The sequence below is a fragment of the Rhipicephalus microplus genome, chromosome 5 (genome assembly GCF_043290135.1).
Source record: "Rhipicephalus microplus isolate Deutch F79 chromosome 5, USDA_Rmic, whole genome shotgun sequence".
NCBI classification, from domain to species: domain Eukaryota; kingdom Metazoa; phylum Arthropoda; class Arachnida; order Ixodida; family Ixodidae; genus Rhipicephalus; species Rhipicephalus microplus.
Genome location: NC_134704.1, coordinates 178,116,366 through 178,139,448, shown reverse-complemented (window position 1 = coordinate 178,139,448; position 23,083 = coordinate 178,116,366). Strand labels below are relative to the sequence as shown.

General features: G+C 43.1%; 1 protein-coding gene across 1 annotated transcript in view; it reads left to right on the top strand.

The window, feature by feature from the left end:
• Positions 1-12,803, top strand: part of Rab39 (RAS oncogene family member Rab39) — a 51,725-nt gene extending 38,922 nt beyond the window's left edge. Inside the window, exon 3 of the mRNA XM_075896235.1 lies at positions 12,412-12,803. Coding sequence (XP_075752350.1) covers positions 12,412-12,663 — 252 coding nt within the window. The 3' untranslated portion in view covers positions 12,664-12,803. The remainder of the gene's footprint in view (positions 1-12,411) is intronic.
• The last annotated feature ends 10,280 nt before the right edge of the window (positions 12,804-23,083 follow it).

Here is a 23,083-nt window from a genome sequence, read left to right as displayed (position 1 = left end):
TGTAGTTGCTATTCATTGAAGTACAAAAGAACTGCATTTCTTATAATGTTGCCCAGCAATGAGGCAGGGTATTTTTCAAGTGTATGTAGTTTTGCAACAGAAATACCAGTAGGTGGTTTTAAATATAAGTTAGTGATAGTGTGTAATATTTGGAACTGTACACTTGTTTGACAGAGCTAATGTCAAATAACAATGTCTGCAAGACTCAACAGCAGAATTTCGTAGCACCGACATCGGACATACAAAGCTGCAGTATTGATACATCATGTAAAATCACTTTTCTGATTGTCTATATCATAGGTCAGCAAAAATTGTGCAGCTCGCTCAGACACCCTCACGAAAAAAAAAAAACTGGGGCACCCCTAAGCTTCGCCTTTACGAGTTGAATGCGATAGCGATATCCGATCCCTAGTGCATACTTTTTATTGTATGATGTAACTGAGAAGCTTAAATTGTGGATTACTACAATGCAATCTATAAATATGAAAGTGGCTGTGTCAGTGGGACTTTTGCATATGGCTGCATTCTGTCTAATAAGTAGCATACTTTAAAGCGTAGGTAATTATGCACATGAAGTCTTTTTCAACTTGCAATGCACCCACTATGTGACCTTAAATGAATAGGCACAGTAACATGTGTGCCTTTTGTAGAGGGTGGCCAGCTGTAAACCATGAAGTCATTATAATAATCACGTGTTCTGACGCCCAACGGCAATGTACGCTTGCACCATGCATAATCACTGCCGTGTCATATGTTCTGCTGTGAAGCATGTATTCAAGACGCATGTAAAGCATGAAAAAAAGTTACTTTCACTGCATTTCCAAGCAGAGGAAGTTATTTTTATTGTATTCCCAAGCTGACGCGTGCCACCTGCTTGCCATGCAAACCAGCCGGGTTCGATTTCCACTGGAATCTGAATTTTTTTTATTATTTATTGTGTTATTGTATTTTGCACTTGGGATTCGATCGGACTTGCCACGACATTAATCACCCGGACTCATTCAGACTTGCAGCCCAATCTGAGTGAGCCAACTAATGAGTCCGTTGGTCCGAAATGAGCTTTTTAGACCATGATGTCAATGCTCTCCAACACCAGTATCTCACATAATTGGTGCGCTTGTTGGCACTTTTTTATACATTACCTTTCAATACAAGTTATCAGTAGTTAAGTACCAAGAACATTTTTCTTGAAAGAGATGACAACAAAAGGTATATTTACTAGTAAGAAGAGTTGAAGGGTAGGGGTGCGTAGTTCAAGGCACCCCCTTACATAAATAATGCCTCTGATTAATAAATATTAAAATGATGTATGAAGGATACTGCTTTAGAACACGTGGAAGTAGACGTCAGTGTAAACAGGCATCTAGGCAAGGCTCATGGTAATTCTTAAGATGAGTAGCTACGGCCATGGGTGGGCAAACAAAAGTAGAACTCCATCAGACTCACCCAAGAAAGATATCTTGCGTTGCGGGCTCGCTCGAACTCAGACTCGCCAAAATTTTCCTCAGCGAGACTCAGTTGTACTCACACTCACGAAAATTTTCTTCAACCAGATGGACTCAAACTCGCCAAAATATTACTCACCCGGTCAGACTGACGGCTCAGTCGGAGAGAGTAGACTGACGAGTGAGTTCGCCGACTTATGGTCTATATATATTTGTATATTTTAACACATATTCTCAAAAATGTTGGCCCTTCCTTGTTTTAACGTGTCTCTCGTGTGTTTGTGCTTCCATCAGAAGATAAAAAAAGCAGTTAACACTGAAGGGAAGCAGTATGAGAAACAACGGGGAAGATCCCACAATGACAGTGTGACAAATACAACAAACACTTCTGCTAAACTTATTCATGTCTTTTACTAGCACAGACAAGTATAGCACAGAATCATGAAATGTAATATGTCACTTGCACTTTGTACAACCAGCAATATTGCACAAGGTAAGAGCAGAAGCAAATGATGGAATGGTTTCAATTCAAGATGCATTGATTTCTTGCCGACATGTCACGAAAATGCTCTGAAAGATGAACTTCCTCTGACACATTCAACTGCCACTTTTGAGTTCTGGCAGCTGACAGAAAATCCACTTCTGAAGATCAAATAGAGGTAAGCACATGATGGTAGACCAGTTTTGCACTATGCTATATGTGATTCAATTCATTCACAACTGCAATTCACCCGGAAACAACCTGCACAGAGGCAAACACTTATCAGTCCAAGAATAATGCTGCTGTGATAACTGGTGCAATACATTAAGTGCATGGGCATAGATGGTAAGAGGGGGGTCCAACTTTTCTCCCCGAGATTTTTTAATTTTGCTTGCATATATGTACATGCAAACATACAAATACATGCATGAGCATGCATAAAGTATCCTTGAACCTTGTCTCCCAAAAAGAATTTCTGGCTACGCCCATGATTGAGCATTAAACAAAATGTTCATAAATGCAAGCATAAGGTCAAATGAAGAACAGAAGCATTGTGCTTTTAAACTCTTGACAATTCGTGACTTTTGACATGTATCCAGACATTCACAATACAAAACAATTCACACTTAGTGAAACTTGCCTGTTTCATCGTTATTTTGTTTTTTAATATTCTCTACAGTGACAAACACGCCAGTACACATATCCCATGCAAGCACATAGATGCAGGGTGTGCTTGCAGGGTATGAGATCACTTCACCTTAGCAACTAGTTTGCTTGCTCTACATGGCATTTCTTGGAAACGGAAATCTACTACATATTGGCTAGTGTGCAGGGAGTAACTTAGGCTCAGACACTGGTGCATTTATACGAATTGGCAGGCAACCAGATATCTTGGTACAACAGTTGCCCACTTCTTCTCAGGCGTCATGAATCAACTATCATATCCTACCGTTAGCATGACATAACGGAATGTTTCGCCTTGCCCGCAACATCACAAACGAGCCCATCATAGCAGGAGGGGGAGGGGGGATGGCACAGTCAAACAGTAAAAGCAGATTCACGCAGCTGAATCAAATGACCAATTTATATCACTATAATCCCTAGCGAGCAACGTAAGAAAAAATTTGAGCTACACCCACATAAACAAGGTTCACCTGTAGTCTCCTTCAGTTGTAAAAGCTTGCTTAATGCAAGTTTAAGAGATGAAGGTTCATCATTACTACCTATAGCGTTATGTTTAGCTGAGCAGTGATGTCAGAACCCCTGTGGAAATTCGTCAGAATATTCAAGTTTTTTAATTAATGCCAGTGATAAAAATATGCAACTATTAAAAAGTCAACTATCTGAAACCTTTGAGAGGTGCTTGTTGTCATGAAAATAGGCAAGGAATATTTAACAGAGCATTGATGTAAATGATCTGCAGCAGGTATGGTCGTATAATAAAGGTTGTGGGCAGAGCCACCATTTTTTTTTAGATTGTAACTGTCTACAACTGATCACAATGTATCTGAGTGAAATTAAAATCCACTGCGCATACTGACCTCATTGATAAACTTTGAGTGTTTTTCATACATGCCATAATCTATTGCATGAATCCTCATTAAACAATGGGTAAAACAAGTTTGCATCATAAGTGGCAGAGTGTGAAAATGCTCAGGGAACTACACAACGTTCGAACTGGCAACTGAATATTACAAATGCTGGCTAAATAGTACTTGCTAGTTCACAGTCTGTGTGGTAGGTTTTTTTTTAATCCCGTTTCTATACATAACAATGTCATTTGTTTAAAAAGTACTATAATGTGACCATACTAGATGCCGTGCAAGGTTACCCTTGCACTGTACGGCCTGGGCCACAACAGGTTGAATAAATGGCAAGGCGATTCGGGCGTCCCTTGTGTCTTGTACTACAGGGCCTGCAATGCAATGACCAGAAGCCTTCAAGAAAACTTCAATATGGCGATTTGGAGTCCTCAAGCTGCTTCAGTGTGCCCATTTCGCCAAGTATGCATAGTTTTCTCTTACCATAGTGTCTACATTTCACAGGCTAGCTCAAAGCTCAGTACCTTGGTAAGAATGGAGCATTGGGTAGAACTACAGGAGAAGTTTGTGGAGTTGTTCATTAAGATGCCACTTTTTTTTCAGTTTCTCTTGGCTTGGCTTTTTTATTTTTTTTTCATCTGCTGGTGTGTTGGGGCATTTGCAAGGAATCGGAGCGTGAAATAAATAAGAATTTCAGTTGAATAAATTTCAAATTACACGAGAGCACATGTCACAATGTGTCAACTATTAACACGTAAAGTACCCGAATGTTTTTTCTACCAACTCCCGCATATCTGCTTCAATGCAGCGGAACGAATGTGACCGGATCTTATAGTACGTCAACCAGCGAAAACACAGCTTTTTTTTTTTCCTCTCTCTGGCCTCTCATTTCCGCTGAGACGTATTGTCTGTAATGAAACTAGACTATGATTAATCGACCAGGCCCTAACTAAGCAATACACGCAGTGCATGCCACATCACAGTCTTCGCGCACACCTGTCGACGTCTGCGCCCGGTTCGCGTCATAAGCCAGAAGCGAAAATACAAATATGACCGCGCACGCTACAAACGCTCTCTCGGACAAGAACAAAGACTACGATAGACTATTTTTATTCGTTCCTGAAAAAAAAAAAACAGTGGAAGCCTATGTTTAAACAACACCCGAACTCAAAATCTAACATTCGGCGCACTTCTTCCTGGTTTGCGGGAACGTCTAGACGTAACGCGAAACGCTCCGTTGAAAAAAAGAGAACTTCAACCTGAATTTACTTTTTAAGGTAACCGACGTTCCAATATCAAGCCGGCTTCTTCTTCAGAGGTGGGAAGAGATGCGAGGTGTGCAGATCTACTCTTGTCGAAAGCGTTCATTGCGAATGATACACCACAGAACACCTATACACAACCATTGTCACGCGAAGCGGCCAGGTCCGGCAGATCTTCCTTGGCGTGCCCAGCAGATGCCATGCTCTGCTGTAACCCACAGGAACCTCGTGCGTGCTCGCAGAGCTTTTGACAAGGCTCTGCAGACCTCGCATCTAGAGCCTTGATCCTGAACTGCCGAGGAAGAAGCCGGTCTGTCGGGTACTTGAGAATAAAGATTTAGTCGAGAAGTTTTGTTTCTTTCATTCTCCCTCCTCGCAGTTGTTGAGTTGATGTTTACAACTATAGAGCTTATATATGTAACAATTTAAAAATGCTTGTTTGGCACAACATTGTTCGTCATTAAATTTTTCCCTTCAAAAAAAAAAAAAAAATACTGCGTCTTTATGTGCCCAGACATTAGCCTAGAATATAGCAGCAAGACAATGTCACTGTACTAAATTTCTTGGTGATGATAGTTATTGAGTTTCGTTTTTGGCATACTCTCAACAACGCTGCCCCCGTCTCCATCCACCACTACAACATCCGTACCGTAAAACCGTCATGGAGGAACGCGCCTAACGGTGAGCTGCCTCGCGATGATTTACGATGCTTTGTGTGACCGAGCGTGCAGTTATAAAAGTTATCCGGGAACAACGCCGCAGTCCAGAGCAGCCACGAATTTTTTATTGTATTCCCGAACGATGAGCTAGTTGGGTTTACGGCAATGCACCAAAGATGCGGAGAACGTGCATTGTTGAAGCTGGCCCCCGAAACCGCGTTCCGGCTGTAAATTTCCCAAACAAGGGAATGTTCCGATAAAATATAGGTGCGCATTTAAGATTACGTGTCTCGATCACGAACCATAACAGCATTAAATGTCGTTTTGCGCAGTGCACGATCGAATCAATGTTTTATGAGGAAAATACGGAGGAGAAAAAAATCTCTCTCTCTCTCCTTGCGTAAAATAAAAACGAGAAACTTAAACCAATCAATAAAAAAATGCGCGTTGTGCTATTGCTCGCAAACTAACTCCCCCACTCGTGCGCCCTTACGTACGTATTATGATCGTTAAACACCTTTATTTTTTTATCTCTTGCCCTGGGACTCCGCGCCGAGCAGCGCACGTGTAGATGTTTTGCAAACAAAACGCGTACCGCAGTGATCCGGTATGCACATCAGTAGTAACGCTAGCGTCGAAATTTTTCAGCTACTTATACGTGCAGATCTATAACAAGTTATGAGTTTCCTCAGCGAAAGCAATTTAATGTTTCAGGTTTATAACTTATTAATTCCGTCTGTACAAGTTTCAGCGTGCATTAAAGACGAACACAGTATCGCAAAAAATATGGGCTAATAGCTAATAAGTAATATGCAGATTCACAACCAGCAGAAACTTCAACAAAAAAACAAAAACATATTTTTGAGAAGGTGGCTTTTTTGCACGACTTGTAAGCGCTAGGTGAAGCCTGCTTTACAAACAAAAACCTTTTTTTGATGTTGTTATTATGCGTGAGCAATGTCCTCCCTCAATGAGAAAACCGTTCAGTTCCTCCTTATGTCGCATAACTCGGATTGCTATACAGACAACTAACTTATAAAACCAAATACATTCGAAAGGGAAAAGTTGGCAGGCTATATCCCACGCTCAGAAAAGCCGACCGCATTTAATTGGCGAAACCGTAACGCTTCTAGCTGCCGTAACTCAGGCCCCGCGCGTGAGTCATAATCAACGCGCAGCTCAGGCACGTTCCCGCTAAACAACGCCGTCGGAACCCTGCCGTGGGTACGGATATCACCAGCATGCGGTGTACTATACATACGGCTGGAGCGTGCACCTGGGAGAGAGCATTCAGTAAAAAATAAATAAAGCATGCTACGCTGACGGTGTCCAACGCTAGGGGACAAATGTTTCGCCTAAAGACTTGAAACTAGCAAGCTTCAGGTGCTGACAACATCGTTAGCGTCGATCCTCATGCTGCCGAGTACGTCGACCGCTTATTTAAGGAAACACGGGTTAATTAAGCTTCGTTCTTCTGTATTGTTGTGGCTGTTTTTGGACGAACTGCTGCGTCATAAACGCGACAGTTCGCTATGATTATGTGCACACATTGCATTCAGAAAACTACGATCGTGTGTCCGCTACAGTTTTGTATACAAAGAGAGCGCTGGCGTCTGGAACGATATGCCTTTCTGCAACGGTTCAGCGCGACGATCCTGTCTCGTAGTTGTTCAGCGAGTTACCTCTCCTTCCTTGAACGTATGCATGCACATAGTTGAAGACGGGGTGTTCTGGTGTGCTTTTGCAGCGCATACACGGACAAATAAACACCGAATGAAGCAGAAAATGGACTGTGGCCGAACAACGGAATCGTTTCTTGTTCGGATTTATCCATGCTCGTTTACGCGAGAGCCACGTGACCGCCGCGCAGCCAATCGGAGTCCTGGAAAGCGTTGCCGAGGTTCGAAAGTTGATCCAGCGGTCTGTTTGATGTTTGTCAGTCGTAGTCACGCTCTTTTGTCCCTTTCGTTGGAAAACGGCTCGACAGCATCCGAATGGGACAAGAATATCGACTAACGGACGCTTTAAAGGTTCAACGGAGACGTACAGTGCGTGCTTAGAGAGGTGAGTCGTTGAGTGTGATCAAAAGCTGCAGGTGCTGCACAGGTGTGGTCATGTCCCCGCGTAGGGGGCTTGCAGGGTGTATCTTCTTTTTTGTACTATATGCAAGATGCCACGTACGAAGCATGCTGCCAGCAATACGAGTGAAAGGCATTAAAATGAGTGCAGACGAACTCTCCGTGCGATTTTTCGGATGGGGAGCCGCCTCAAGCTGTCTTGTAACGCTGTCGTCCGGTGCACTCTAGAACCCGATAAAGCCGCTTGGAATCGAATTCCTGAGCTGTGATCGGCTCTGTTGTGCGGCTTGCGTTAAGGAGCCAATCACTATTAAGCAGCTCGTTTTGGATCAGGCTCGATTGTGACCGGAAGTGACCGCGTGACACCGGTCATAGCACACATGTTGCTATTTGCCTTGCGATTCCGTACGTGCAATGTCGTAGGGCTGGCAAAAGAGTTATCGACTGCTCGTGCAACCGGTTCCCTGCCTCGAACGCGAGAAAAGCAGCCTGAAGCGTTCGCAAAATAATCGGACATATCGTAACCCGGAAAAATTCAGTTCCACATATATTCGACGTAAATTGGTGCGACAATTTGAACACAGTCGTGAGCAAGTAGGCCCTGCAAATTTGAACCTATTTGGTTTTTTTTTTCGTTTCTTTCTCGTGCGTCGACAACAACTCATCACTGGTCCATTAAAAATGAGAAACGGAACACACGGGCGGCAAACAAATTTAAGATTCGAGCCCGAAATACCAAGTGCATGCAGCAAGCTGTACAAGATAATGCATGTCACTAACTAGAGAATTAGCTGGAGAGTACGGAAGGGAGGGGGGGAGGCTGGGGGGCTCGGGCTTCCTTTGGGCTGCATCATGGGGGGCAGATCGTCCCCTTGACACTTGCCTGGGATATTTTTAAGAACTTGGCTAAGGCTGTCATCCACCGCCAACAGACTGTTGGCCATCCTGTCTAGCAGCTATTTTACAGGGGACATGTATATGCTCGTTCGTTTTCCTTTCAGACTTTTAAAGGTCAAATCATGGGACAGTGACAGGCAGGGAGTCTGGTGCCGTGGTCACATTGAGAATGAAGTTACAGGATTACGCTAATAGTGGCATTTGCACCTCTTTTGTGCGAAACAAGAGCCATGCACACACACACTCACACACATATATGCATCAGGCGAGTGTCTTCTGTGGATCCAGTGACAAATAAAAATTGACTTGAGCGAAGAAACGTATGAAAACATTTATCGATTCCTACGTTTCGGTCAGGGTCCGGCCTTCATCGGGTATTCCCTGACAAAGGGCGGACCCCGGCGAAATGCAGGAATTAATAAATGTATTGGTTCGTTTGTCCGCTCAAGCCAATTTATGTATAGAGAGAGAGAAGTGCGGAAGAGCAAGTCGGGCGGCCCGCCCCCTGCGGTATTATGAAAACTCTCCACCTATGGTGGAGAATGTGGAAAAAGGATGACGCTTGAGCGAAAAACCTCAAAGGAGTGTTCCCAAAATTCAAAACGCACTTCCTGAGAAGAAATAAGAGTTGCAAGATATGGTTCGTTACCTCAGTGTCATGCGCTAAGCAGCTGTGCTGGTCTAGCTCATCCACTTTCACCAGTGCAATTACACACATTTAGTTTTTGTGCCTTTTTCCTTGTGAAGATTTTTCGCCGTTGAAGAGTAGGGCATGCAATTATTCAGGGTGTTGGACTAAAAAAAATATGCTGGTTCAGTGCTTGTTTGTAAAGAAAAAAATTCCACACAGAATTTTCTTTGGGAGTGTAAGCATTTGCTGCTATTCACCTGCTGATTTGTTGTCACGTCCTGCTTTGATGAGGCGATTAGTGTAGTCATGGTACCCGATGAAGTCCAGTATCACGAGTGTTTCTTTCAAAGTTGTTGGGTGGCACCGCAAGGTGTCTTTCCTCCTCTTGCCTGCGTTCATCAGCATATTGATGTACTTCCACAGGTAACAACCATTCATATGGTTCAGATATGTTCGCTTTATGCGAGCGAGGATTTTCCTCCAACTGGGTAGGACACTCGAGTTCAAGACACGTGGCTTTAAGTACAAAACCCCGTGTCACCAACTTTCTTTCTTTTAAAATTTATTTTGTTTTGTACATTAATTTCTTTGTTGCAATCCACCTTACTTGGACGAAATGTCTATCACAGAAATGTCATTAGCTGTACTGACTTTGTATATTGATGTGACCAAAAAGCGAGACTACAGGCGGACACCCAGGTGCCTGGGAAAGAGAAATCTCACGAGGCTTCTTGCTAACAAAAGTACACGATTTATTTACATATTTACATGGTCCAGCACACTAGGCGTTAAGACGCGCCTTTACACAAGACAAGACCGCCCATAACAAAAGTCAGAGAGAAAGCTCCCAGTGCACACGCGACGCTCCTTTTATATAGCCCGCTCCGGGCACGCCGACTGCGTGTCCCAGCTATGGCAATGTGCGTCCCCTGCAGTGCACGCAGACGCCTCTTGCATTTCTGCTGGATGCGGACGGCATTTGGACAATACGTCGATCAGCGTCTCTTGCAGGCCGAATCCATGCATTGCCAGTCATAACAATGTACACCCCCCTGCAGTAATGTCACTGCGGCATTAAAGCAGCTATGTAAAAATAAACTTTAAAAGAAAAGAAAGGAAAAACACAGGCTTCTTGTTGGGCCAATGTAGAAATTCTTACGTGTTAGATAAAAATGTTGTATCATATCCTCTCGCATACAACCCACCCATGCATATAACCAGCACCCCTAACTTAATTGTAAATAGCTGTGTCTGAATTGAGAAAGTAAATTTATAGGCATGCAGTAGCTCCACAAAAATAAGCACATAATCCACATTCCCACATTCTAAGCACTGTTTTTGGTGTGGGTCTTACGTGAGAAACTAGGACAAGCAGCTTGGTCAAGCAAACTTTACGCTTCATGCACTACATCATGTCTTTGGCTCGCCGCAGCACTGCTGATCTGCTTTCATTGATTTGTCCAGCAGGACCTGTATTATGCAATCTTCCATTGAATTTCCTTTTTGCTCCCAATCGTGTTGTGCTGCGTGCACTACACTAAAACAGAAAATTGAAGAAATGGAATTCAGTAAAATAAATTGGCTCTTTGGCAGATTATAAACGTTGATACATGTTTAAACATAAATATCAGTGAAATGTAGAGAAAGTAGCCACAGCATTTATTTTCATAAGCTTAGGCATTTTATGACTGCTACACTGCATAACAAGTGTATGCAGTGACCATTTGACAGATCTATCTATGACCTACCTCCTCCGCTTCTTTCAATCGATCATTTTTCTGCAAACAGAAAAACAGCACAAACTTACGTGACTTACGTGAATGTTTGAAGCGCAACCTTTTTGAGCCAGGTCAGCCACCAATTCTAGCACATTTCATAGCACCTTTGAGACTAATAGCAGTGGAGAAAAACAACTGCCGGATATCAACTGAAATTTCGTAAAATGAAAAGTTTTGTAAAGTGCTCTACGCACAATTTAATACATGTCTCAACAGTGGAGTGCAGTGCTTGTCGAGTTAATGGATAAAAATCTTGCATCATTTTGAAAGAATTTATGCTTGCCGGAATATTAGGTGTAATCGAATAGCTGTGTCTGAATTGAGATGGCACATTGACGGGCTGAATAAAGATCAGACATGCTTGCTGCAGGCATGCAGTGGATGACTCCCCTTTGATGCGTCTGCGTTGGACAGACGAGTCCGACCTTCGATCAGCATGAAGACTGAAACAACTGTTGTCACGTGGATTGCTTAATTCTGAACTAATATTACTTGTTTTTCAATTTTTTTGAAGTTCTACTCATGCTAAAATTCTGATTCTGGTATTGTTTTTGGTTAGGGTAAAATATTTGGAATATAAATTTTGTGGTGGACAAGACATCCACATTAACAAAGCATATTGCACTTTAAACAAGCTTTCCTGAGTGTTCAAAAGCTTAGCAGAGCTCAATAAGTAGACTTGGAAAAAACACGATATCACCAATTAATTTCCAGCTCTCAGCAGTGTAACTGCCAAGCTACTGCAAATAGATTGATAAGTTCCATAACTCCATGTGAGTGTGCCAAGAAGCAAATCGATTGTTTACGTCACTAGTCTGCCTTAGTGCTAACAAGCAACATGCTTGGAAATACCATTTATGATTACTGAAAAAACACTTGAAATGCCACAGAAAGGCCTAAATCACATTGCCTGATACATTCCACTCCATACACATTTTGTTTTTTGCTAATTTATAGACATTTAGGTACGCTGTTAAGTGATGACCAGTTGTGTTAACCGACTAGGATAGCTTTATCTTCACAGAAATGCCTTTCATCTGCCAAAAGAGCCTTGCACATTTTTTCTAAGGGGCAAAGATGAACGTTGCTATTCTCCTCCACTTTGTTGTGTTGTGTTTTCTCAAGTATGCAACATTGAGAAATTGCAGTTGTGTAGCAGCTTATGGAGTAGGGGCTGTTAGCAGTATTCCACAGGTATTCATATTACACAGTACTGCTGCACTTAGGTAACAGTAGCTTTCTTTGCTTTTCTCAAGCTTTGTTCCAATCCTCTAATTGCCTGTCAACTCGGGGCACTAATCCGTACTAATAATTCTTAGCCACTTTGAATTGTTCTTGAGGTCAAGAGCTTTATATTGAACAAAGCATAATGTGACACTCCAGTATGCTTGTCACCTTGGACCTCGAAAAATGCCAACACAGCCATTGGTGAATTCCAGTTTCTGAAGGAAGCTGCATTCAGCAGTAGGCGCTGTTGTTAATGATTGGCTGTGTTGCTGTGCTGTTGAACATTGATTTTATGCGAAACCTGGCAGTATTTTCTAATCATTTACTTTTCCACCACTTAGGTTGTGCACTGTCAGTTAGCTAAACAGTGCACTGTGTGTGACGACCCATGAATTGCTCGTCCATTTTGCAGTGGCCTGCTGCCAACACGATGAACCCTGGCCAACAGTTGCCAAGCATACCGCACTGTTGCTGCCTTCATGGACGTGCTGGTGGCATTGTTCCTCCTGTCCAGCCCATGCACTGCTGTGCCGCTGAGGGCCACCACTTCCGCAAATGCGATCAACCTTCAGGGGTCGAGCTCGTCAGGGGCAGGACTCCACAGCAGTACAGATGGCCGCCTGTCAACATTCGCTCCACCGACAAAAATGACAAAGTCAGCTAATGATGCTTCCCTGCTCGCAGCCGACAGCACAACTGCCTATCCTCGCCAAACTTCAATATTGCCTGCATTTGTTCACAACACCCCTGAAGAGAGTTTTACAGTGCATGAAGATTTCTCATTAAATAAGACAGTAGGCAGTAGAGATGCTCAAAGCTCATCAAATGACAATAACTCCACCATAGCCAGTCTGGTAACACAAACTTCTGATGACCTCCTTAGTTATGAACTGAGCTCGCTCAAGAACAAGTCAGGCGACAGATGGGTAGGCACATTCCCTGGAGGCATGCCGTCAGTTGAAGTGACAACTGTACTTCCTTCTCAAAAAGAGCCGAGGCTGGCTGGTAAATCATCAGTTGTCAAAGTGCACGAGGCGCCCTCACAAAGTGTTGTTAAACAAGACCTGACGACATCATTGCCAATTACAGTTCCTAGTGTTACCACTCACAGCCAGTTTGATAATGAAGATCTGCAAGTTTCAGCTGAAAGCCTGAATACTTTAGAAAGTACAAGTCATTTTCTACCAAGTGCAAGTTCTAATGTAACAACTCACAACTACTCTACAGTACAAAGCCTGTTCACTACAGCTGGTTATGCAGTTTCTGCCAATTCTGACGTGCTAGACATTACAGCCACACCAGAGACTAGCACACCTTTGTCTCAAAACGTCAACGTCCAAGCTCCAGTACCCACACAAACAAAAATTAGTGAAAGCAGCAAGATAGTGGACATTGAAATTCAGTTAAAGAGTCTTGTGTCAACACAAGGTGAGACCATCCAGCCTTCAACCCCAAGTTTTACACCTCCTTCCTTTTTTTCAAGTCATGAATTGCAGAGTGTAACATTAAATAAGAGTTCTTTATCCGAAACGCCACTGCCAGTGGACTGCACATCAGTGAATTGCACAGAGCAATCATTTCAATTAACTCCATGGCTGCCTTCAGTAAGAGGTTCATCTGATATGACCCCAGCCTCTTCAGTTGAACATAGCGCTGCACTGGAGCAAAGTATAAGCTACGAACCAGATGATAGGGCCACACTGCCTCTTGAGAATACTAAAACAAGCACCCTCACTGAACTGCCTATTCCTGAATACAGGACAGTTGAGCGTGGCACTTATTCAGAGCAAAATAGAAGATTGAAACCAGATGATAGTGCCACAATGTTTCTTGTGAATATTGAAACAAGTACTCCAACAATGCCTATTCAAAACAGTGCACTTGAGCACAGCACTACAGTGGAGAAAATAACAAGCCAGAAATGGAATGAAAGTACCACACTGCCTCTTGAGAATACTGAAACAAGTGCTGTCACAGCACTCCCTATTCTTGAATACAGTGAGTACAGCACGGTTGAGCACAGTACTGAATCGGAGCAATATACAAGCCAAAAGCCAGATAGTGCCGCTCTGCCTCTTGGAAACAATGAACCAAGTACTGTCACAGTACTGCCTATTCTTGATTACAGCACAATTGAGCAGAGTACTAAATTTGAGCTAAATACTAGCCCAAAGCCCGATAGTGCCACACTGCTTCTTGAGAGTAATGAACCAAGTACTGTCACATTGCTGCCTATTCTTGAATACAGTACAATCAAGCACATCACTGAATTGGAGCAAAATACAAGCCAGAAACCAGATGACAGTGCCACACTGCCTCTTGGGAATGAGGAAACAAGTACATTTACGGAACTGCCCATTCCTCAACACATGACACCTGAGCGCAGTACTAAACTGGTGCAAAATGCAACCCTGGAGCCAGATAGTGCCACACTACCTCTCGAGAATAATGAATTAAGTGCTGTCACAGTACCACCTATTCTTGAATTCAGCGCAGTTGAACAGAGTACTAAATTGGAGCAAAATGCAAGCCAAAAGCCATATAGCACCACACTGCCTTTTGAGAATAATGAACCAAGTACTGTCACAATACTGCCTATTATTCAACATAGCATGATTGAGCACAGTACTGCATGGCAGAAAAACACGAGCCAAAAGCTGGATAACGATGCCATAATGCCGCCTGAGAATACCGAGGCGAGCACTGTCACTGTACTGCCTATTCTTGAATACACTACAGTTGAGCACAGTACTACGTCTGGGAAAGATACAAGGCAAGAATCAGATAGTGCCACAGTACCTCTCGGGAATAATGAAACAACCACTGTCACACCGCTTATTTCCCTAGATTACCCAGAGATCGACAACACATCAGTGGCAACTTTTTCTCTGCAAATTATTGAAACACCAGCCAAGGTGACAAAGATTCCACCCACTTCCATATCTGTTGCCACCTCAACAAGGGCTCATTCTAGTGAACCATTGGTCAATGTAGCAACACAAATTGTCAACATGCCCACAGAGGAAACAACAGTGACGAAAGAAGCCAACGCATCAGAGAGTTACTTTGACACATTTTCTTTGGCACCAACATATGATAAAGCCACAGTGGTGATGCCATCTCAAGGTAGACCACTTCCTGCTACATCACGTACTTCAGTAGCTGTGGTATTAAGTACATCAGATTTGGGAGATACTGCCACTCGTTCCGAAATGCCAGATCAAGATAACGCAACAGAATATGGTGAGGCAAGTTCAACAGGCACAGGCAAAACTGCAGGGGTGACTGCTGACACTGCTACTACACATTTGGTAGGAGAGCAAGTACATCCAGAGTCAATGGATGTTCTTGACTTGAGTGAGTCAACATCAGCTGAACATTTAACACCCTGGGAGGAAACTGATGCTATTCGTCAGCAGCTTGAAACATTGCTGGCTATTGGTGCCATCACTGAAAGCAGCGTGTTAGCGAGCTTCCCATATTCATCAAGTGAGGAACTTGCTAACACCACTTTAGAGGTCACAACTACACTGCCTGCGAATTCTTCTAGTCCAGCAGGAAGCGAACCAGTTTCACCTCGTACTCCAGCTATTGCACCAGAGGGAAAGCTGACATCACCATATGTGGAACAGAGTACCACAGAGAAAGGCAGTGTTTTTACAGCTTTGCCTTCTGAAATGCCAAGGCATGGAAGCACAGAAAACAGCACTTTGTCAGTCTGCGTGCCCTTGGAGCCGCCGCGGAGACCGTCGCATGAGTTTCGGCTGGTATTCAACACCTCGGCCGAGTTCTCCTGGGAGCAGGTCGAGGCCCTCGAAAAACGCATCCAACACTTTTCCAATGACAGTGCTTGCCCACGCCACTTCGCACGCACTGCTTTTACCCTTGGGCCCCCACACGAGCTCAGCTGGACCGACCCTTCAGCCAATGCAAGCTGGTGTGACAATGGAGCCGTAGACACATTGTTGCAGGCCATGCGCACGCACTCAGGTCACCCAACGCCCGAGGTGACGCGAGCTTTCTACCCTGAGTTCAAAGTCGTCGCTGTTGAACTCCATTACCGTGGCGCTTGCACGGACCGCCGAGGTATTGCATCATTCCCTGTTGTAGCCACGGCTATCGGTGCTGTCCTCGCTGCAGCGCTCATTGCGGGCTTGGTCCTCTGGAGGGCACTGCGGCTGGTGCCCTCACGGTCACGCAAGCTCAACGTCACCAGCCAATCCTCTGCTGTGCCTCGTGAGTCGTTCTACCTGAAGCAGCGTCGGCCCGTACTCTTGACGGGGGAGAACAGGGCTGGCAGCACCAATGGCACTCCTAGCAAGAGCCCACACACCAAGCCCAACCCACCATTTGTGGTAGACACGGATTTCTGCTACATCAATCCCAACTTCCTGGAGGTTGTCAAACAATCGCCACCACCTCCACCGCCATACCGAAAGTCGCTCGACAGACGCAGCCTGGACGCCATGCTCCCTGCTCCACCTCCGAGACCACTGCACGGTCCTCACTCAACTCTCGGGAGTCGACGACGAGCCGAGCAGGACGAAGGATCATCGAGTTCGGGTGTTGAGTCAGATGCGCAACCGTCGGGGGAGGCCAAATCCAACGAGAGCAGTTGAAAGTGATGAACGATGGCTTAGTAGCATTCCAGTTTTCTTGTGAATAGTAATTCCATTATTTAAGCCCGTCCTCAGTCAACATATACCCAAGCTTTCTCTTGGCACCAGTTTCATGTGGCTGTCATAAAACAGCAGTGGGAAGTTGGGCAAGTTGTTTCAATATTGTCATCAGAAAAACAGTAGAAAACTTGCAAACATTCCCATAATTGCCTGCTATGCACGTGTGAATGATATCATGAAACAAACTTCATAGCTACCCTCACATAACAATGCAGGTCCACACCCATAGGCACCGGAAAAAGTAAGGACACGAGCAGCTACATTCAATTCACCAGAAATTGTGTAACCACGTATACAGCATAAAAACAAATAGTTCACACATTTTCCACTAGCTTATCGATCCAATGTACAGACAATGTGATTGAATTCGTGGTTTCATAGTTGCTTATACCAGAACACATCCAATCAAGTGTTCACATATTGGGTCTGTGCATGAAATCTCTAAAACAGCACAAGTAATTATTGCTTTCCAATTTTTTTTATTCTGCACAGCCCCTATGTTCTGTGTGAAACTTGCATTTGTGACAAAAGATTAAGCATACTTTAAATAAAAATAAAGAACACCGGTGAGATGTTGCAGAAGACGAATGGCAGTCCTTGTGATATGCTATAGCGGGCATTGTGCGTTGTACCCAAACAGCATCTCAGTCGTTTTGCTGTGAAATTAGAGAGACACACAATGGTTTGCTAACTGCTTTTAGTCTGCTGATATACATGAAAACAACTGTGCTTAGCAGATGTCCAAGCAACTAGACAAACATTCATTCATAGCTAGTTGTAACCTGCTCTGCACTCCATACTAAGAAAGTCGGCTTTATTGAAGGAAAACATCACCTCATATACTGTCTGTTCTGTTTAGTGTCTTAAGTTAATCTAAATGAAACATCTGATTTTGCGTGCTTTTGTTATGTAACTTCATTTGTGCTATGAGCTCTGTACTGCTGCGGGGAAATTTTGTACAACTTTCACTGCCATTATAAGTCTGTGATTGGGTTGTCAACTTTTGTACTGACTGTTGCATGTGCCAGGCATACTCAAAGCAATAACTTGTAGCAGCAATTCAGTTGATGCAAGAAATTATTAGTGCTCCTGTTGTCCGTTATCCTGTGTCCATTGTGTTAAGGATATGGTTATTAGCATAGCCCACACAAATACCCACAATGTGAAATGTTTCTTGACACAATGTAAAGGAAAAAATGCTCGAACAACACAGCGATTGCATTACACGGGGCATGCAAGAAGTTAATTAAAACAGCAAACTTGGGGTGAAATACAGAATGGCATATTGCTGTTGCATTGAATGATTGCTCTGCTGCTGTAAAATACCTGTTTTACATGCCACTACCACACAGAATGTGCTCTTGTGATGGATGAAACAGTCAAGTAATTCACAGACACCTAATGTAAAATTCAGAATAATTAATACAAAATGTTACTTCCAGCATGCGGCACCTGTTCAGGTTATATGGCATGCAAGCTGTGTGACATGACCTATCTACCAGTCCATTGTACATGTGCTTTTGGTATCGTGTGGCCTTGCCATGTGCTTTGCCACAAATGCTGAAACTGTAATGTGTGCACACAACCTTGGTTGGGAGGGAGCACTTTTGATTATCTGTAGAAGACTTTATGGCACGAAGATGGTTTGTTTTCATTCTTATTTGGTTGTGTTTGTCCCATGAATTTAGAAAGCTGTGCAATGTGCTCACTTTCATAGAGCATTCAACAAAGGCTTTGTGTAAAATTGTGTTCATCTCATAACACTGTTCAAATCACAGACGTGCTCAAGTGTGATTTGGCAGTAAAGGTTCTGCATCTGTTAGATGACACAACTGCTCTGATTTGCAATCACTTTTTTGCTTTATGTAGCATACGTTGTAGACTTTCATAGACTACCATCTCCAGAGATCACCAAAAGCTCTTTTCTTGTGTGTACATAGAAAGTCATCATGATGATGACACACTAGACCATGAAGCCAGTCTTCACGCAACTTTCCAGGCAAATAACACATTTGAGTCGCACGCCTGTGTATCCTGCTTTCAGCATGTGGCAACCCCCAATAAGAAATATTTCCGTGAAAGTGAGATGGCGAGTCAACACGGTTGTAAATTCACTGGCTGGCATATACTAGGCGCTGCTGTAGATGCTGTACTGACGACTATGCATTCCAGAGCTTCTTTATTTCCATTAACTAGTCCCTGTGCTTGTACTAGCAGAAGTAATGTTATTTATTGAAATGTCTCAGAAAATATGTGTTGTGTAATTGTGGCCTGAATGTAATTGAATAAATATTTGTATATGTAGAACACTTTGGTTGAGTTCTTTCCAATATATGTTATGCTAGAAGCCTCTTCACATGTTTTTGCACTTTTCAAACAGGCGACTTAAATGAGCAACACTAAAGAGCAACTTTGAGGTTCTACTGTTCTTGGCCACCTAAAAGCTATGTGCAACTCCTCTTTTCGTTTGTGTCACGCATGCATCCTGCATGTTCGTGCACGCACAGTGAATCAAGTCCTCCATTTTCTAACATCTCTCGCAGACATGCAGAAACCAAAAGAAACTACTAGCATTATCTGTTACACTTGTTGTAGACTCTTCCTAAATGGAAATATCCTATGTAGAACTGCTGTTTTGTTTCACAGGAGCTTCGTTTACTTGAGAAGTAAAAAGGGGTGCAAAAGCCAAATACGAAACCAATTATATTCAAGACAGTTGTTCTGTCTAGACAGCAATCCTGTTCAAACAGAACTGCTTTTAATATAATTGGCTTTTTATTTGAATTCTGTACCCCTATTCATCGCGCAGTAAACAGAACTCCTGTAAACAGAGCAGCAGTTCTGTTTTCTGCATCCGCTGTACTCAAAGCAACACCGGCTCTTGCAGTGTGTTCAAACTGGACGTAAGACTGTGGGGTGGAAGAAGCAGTACACTAACAGCAATGCTTGTAAAGCAGAATGCTGCAGATGTCAGGCGTCATTGTTTTGAGCATCTATCTGGCACAGTGATTGACAAAAAATCTGGGGTCTAAGCTCAGTACCATTACCATGCACTTGCTGTTTCAGGCACAAGGACTGTGGTAAGAAAAGACAATTAGTATTCGAAATGTACTCAAGTTTTGTTTATGCACCGGTTACAGATGGAGAGACAAGTAGATCCTGCATGTCTCCTGCTGTAGTTGCAATATTGCAATACACATTGTAATACACTCGAACCCCTTTAAAGAAACACTGATATAAAAGACAAATGGTATAAGAGACACCAGTGTGTGTACAGTAAAATACCGGTTGATAGGGAAATGAATACATGGTACCCTGCTTATAAAAGACATCTCATATAAAAAACAAGAATTGTTGCCAAGAGCATGCCTCTTACAAAGAGGTTCAACTCTATCTTGTTTGGCCAGCAGCTATGTACTTGGCATACAGGAACACTTATTTGACCAACAGGAAGAGTAATTCTAGGTCAGTGGTCCAAAATAATGGCAGCTGCTCATCAATAGCAGATGTTGCTGGAGCATTGGCTGGCACATCCGCGGCATTGACGCACTTGTAGTTAAGTCTTGTCACTATTCTCAGTCACCAACTGTTGAGGCATGTGGCCGAGAGTGAAGAGACCTTTTCATCGTGAGTTCCACTCAGACAACTGGTTTTGACGGTGGTCTGAGATTAGGAAAGACATTAATTTACGACACATGACGCTTCAAGGAGTTTCACTAAGGGACAGTGCCAAAATGAGAAGCCACTCACTTTACATGGGCACACAATGCCTAGTGCCAGGCAGGTCAGAGTACCTCTTTCCGCATCAGAAAAACCAGTGGGTACACGTCAATACTGGGAAAGAAAGTGACATGGCCAACACCTTTTGTGTTGGAGCTGTATCATCGCTGCAGTTACAACTGTCTTTTATTTTCTTCGTCTCCCTCAGGTACCACTTATTCACCACCTAACAGCCATACGTAATCTGGCTTAGTAGTACAGTAAGCTGAAGGAAGCTTATTACTAACATTGCCCTTGTCCTATTTTTTTTTGTCAGAAGTGACCACCAACATATGAGTCGTACTTACAGCAGCACTAGTACCACACACCTAAATGAAGCACGAAAACAGTGTGAAGGGTCCTTCTTCACCAGGAGACATTGCGTGAACGAACTAAATAGACGTTCCAACTTTCAGAAATCGCTGAACAAACAAACAGTAAGTGCCTTCATTCATGCCTCTTTCAGCAACGTGACACTTACTGCTGGTGGTTACATGAAGAACGTCAGAAGTGGTTACGACGCTTTAGACTTTTTTTTTTCACAATACTGCATAAGCATAGCTGCTGTGACGTCATCTATTATGTAGGAAGATAAACGAGAGAAAGCTGGGAGGTTAACCAGGCGCATTCCCGGTTGGCTACCCTACGTTGGTGGAATGGCAAAGGGGAGTATAGAGAGAAAGAGAGGAGTAACTGGCACTTCTGGCTATCAGTACTTGCAAGCAACAAATACTGCAACAAGGCAAAACTCCAAATAACAGGCATCGTTACTTACATGTGGCGAGGCAGCAGGTCGCAGCACCTTCGCCCTTGATGACTGTCAATCTAGCAAACACAGTTGTGACAGAGTCGTTACAGAATGCTGGTTCAGATACTATGTTGCCAAAACACCGCTGACCACCATTACTTAATCTTATGACTACAGTATCAGTCATACAGGAGGTTGTGAGTTACTCGCTAACCGCAGATCAACATCAAAGAGCGAGTGACTGGCATCAGACAACATGTGAAAAATCCCCATCAAGTCAGGGTGTCATTAGCATGGTTCTGCTGAATAATTTCTTGATATCTTTGTTCACAGATGTACAAGAGGTATATGTGAGCAATTTTTGTGACACTTAAGACATACGTGGTGCTGAGTCACTCCAACAAGTTTCCATTCACCAGAAGGATGCATGAATAAAGTTTTTATGGATTTTTTTTTTCCTGCAGAAGCAAGGTCTGTTTAGCACACACTTTGAAAACTTTTCAGCACACTGTTCACGTGTACAAAAGAAAAAAAGTTGTTAATGCAGGCTTTCAAACACAACACACAGCAGTTAAAAAAATTAAGCTAACGGTAAATAATGAGGTTGTGTTTTAGTCAGCTGTATGCACACCCATAAATGCTCCTTTAAAGCATAAAATCTAGAGATAAAATACCAACTTGGCAATTGCATTTATCTCCCGTAAAAAAAGAGAAGTGGCAGAGTAATGAAAAAAAAATGAAATAATTTTTTGTGAACTAAACGTATCAGCAAGCAGCATAGCAGTAGCTTACTTACATAAAATGTGACCAAATTTTTAAAACGAATGTTAAACAAATCCAACAAAATTTACATAAAGAATCTTTCCAACACCTTCTCCAACTGATCATCGAATCACTTCCATAAAGGAGTTAATTGACTTAGGAAACAAGCACAGTGAAAAGTTTTTAGAGCCCGTGAAGTAGAGTGGAGTAACGGGCAAGCGCTTTCCTTTCATGCCAGCGAGCGTGCTGATGACAAGAGGCATTTTAAGGAGCTATGTCTGCTTGTTTGCCAGCGCAAGTCATGAAACTGGGCGCTTTTTTTTTGCACTTCAGACGCATGGCTTACTTCCATCGCGATTGCAATTGAGTGTGCACGTACACCGAAGCATCCTCCCGCAGTCCCCTCATCTATGCAGCTCGCGATGCTCAAATCAGCTAATAGGCCCAGGCTTTTGTTTTATGATGCTATCATTTTGGATTACAGCATCACTAGTCAAGAGAAAGGCGAGGAACTTCTAGCTGACCAAAATGCACTAGTAAATTTCAGGCACTGCGCAGTGCTACGATGTTTGACCCGCATGTTCATGGAAACTTTGACTACCCATCAGCAGCGTTTTCTAGCCATGCTCAAATAGTGTTGCATTGCCCTTTTAAGTTATGTATCGCCGATCGCATTGACACATTAGCTAATGCACTTTTGGAATAGAATGCAATAGCTTCGCATGAATTGTGCAATATCTTTTTCTAGTTACAAAAGCCCAAATTTTCAATACACACAGCTGGCTTAGTCCCTCCGGTTGAAACTTGTCTGAAGGACAGCTGAATGTATATGCATTTGTGTTACAATGCTACTACGACTGCGTAGAATGTTGAAATGATTTAGACAAGAGCCCAATATTTAAATAGGGGGCTGTCGCTTAAAATACAGGCTGACACTTGAAAGGGACAATCCTGGTTTGGTTTGTATCGAGCATTTGAGAAGGCAAACATGTTTATTCGAGATACAACCATCTGACATATGACATGTCTGCACAACTTATATTCTTTTATGACGAATTAGCCGACCTATGTTGCCTCTTATCCCACAGTTGTCAGAGGTCAAACATTATATTTTTTGTGCATCTTAAAAATTACAA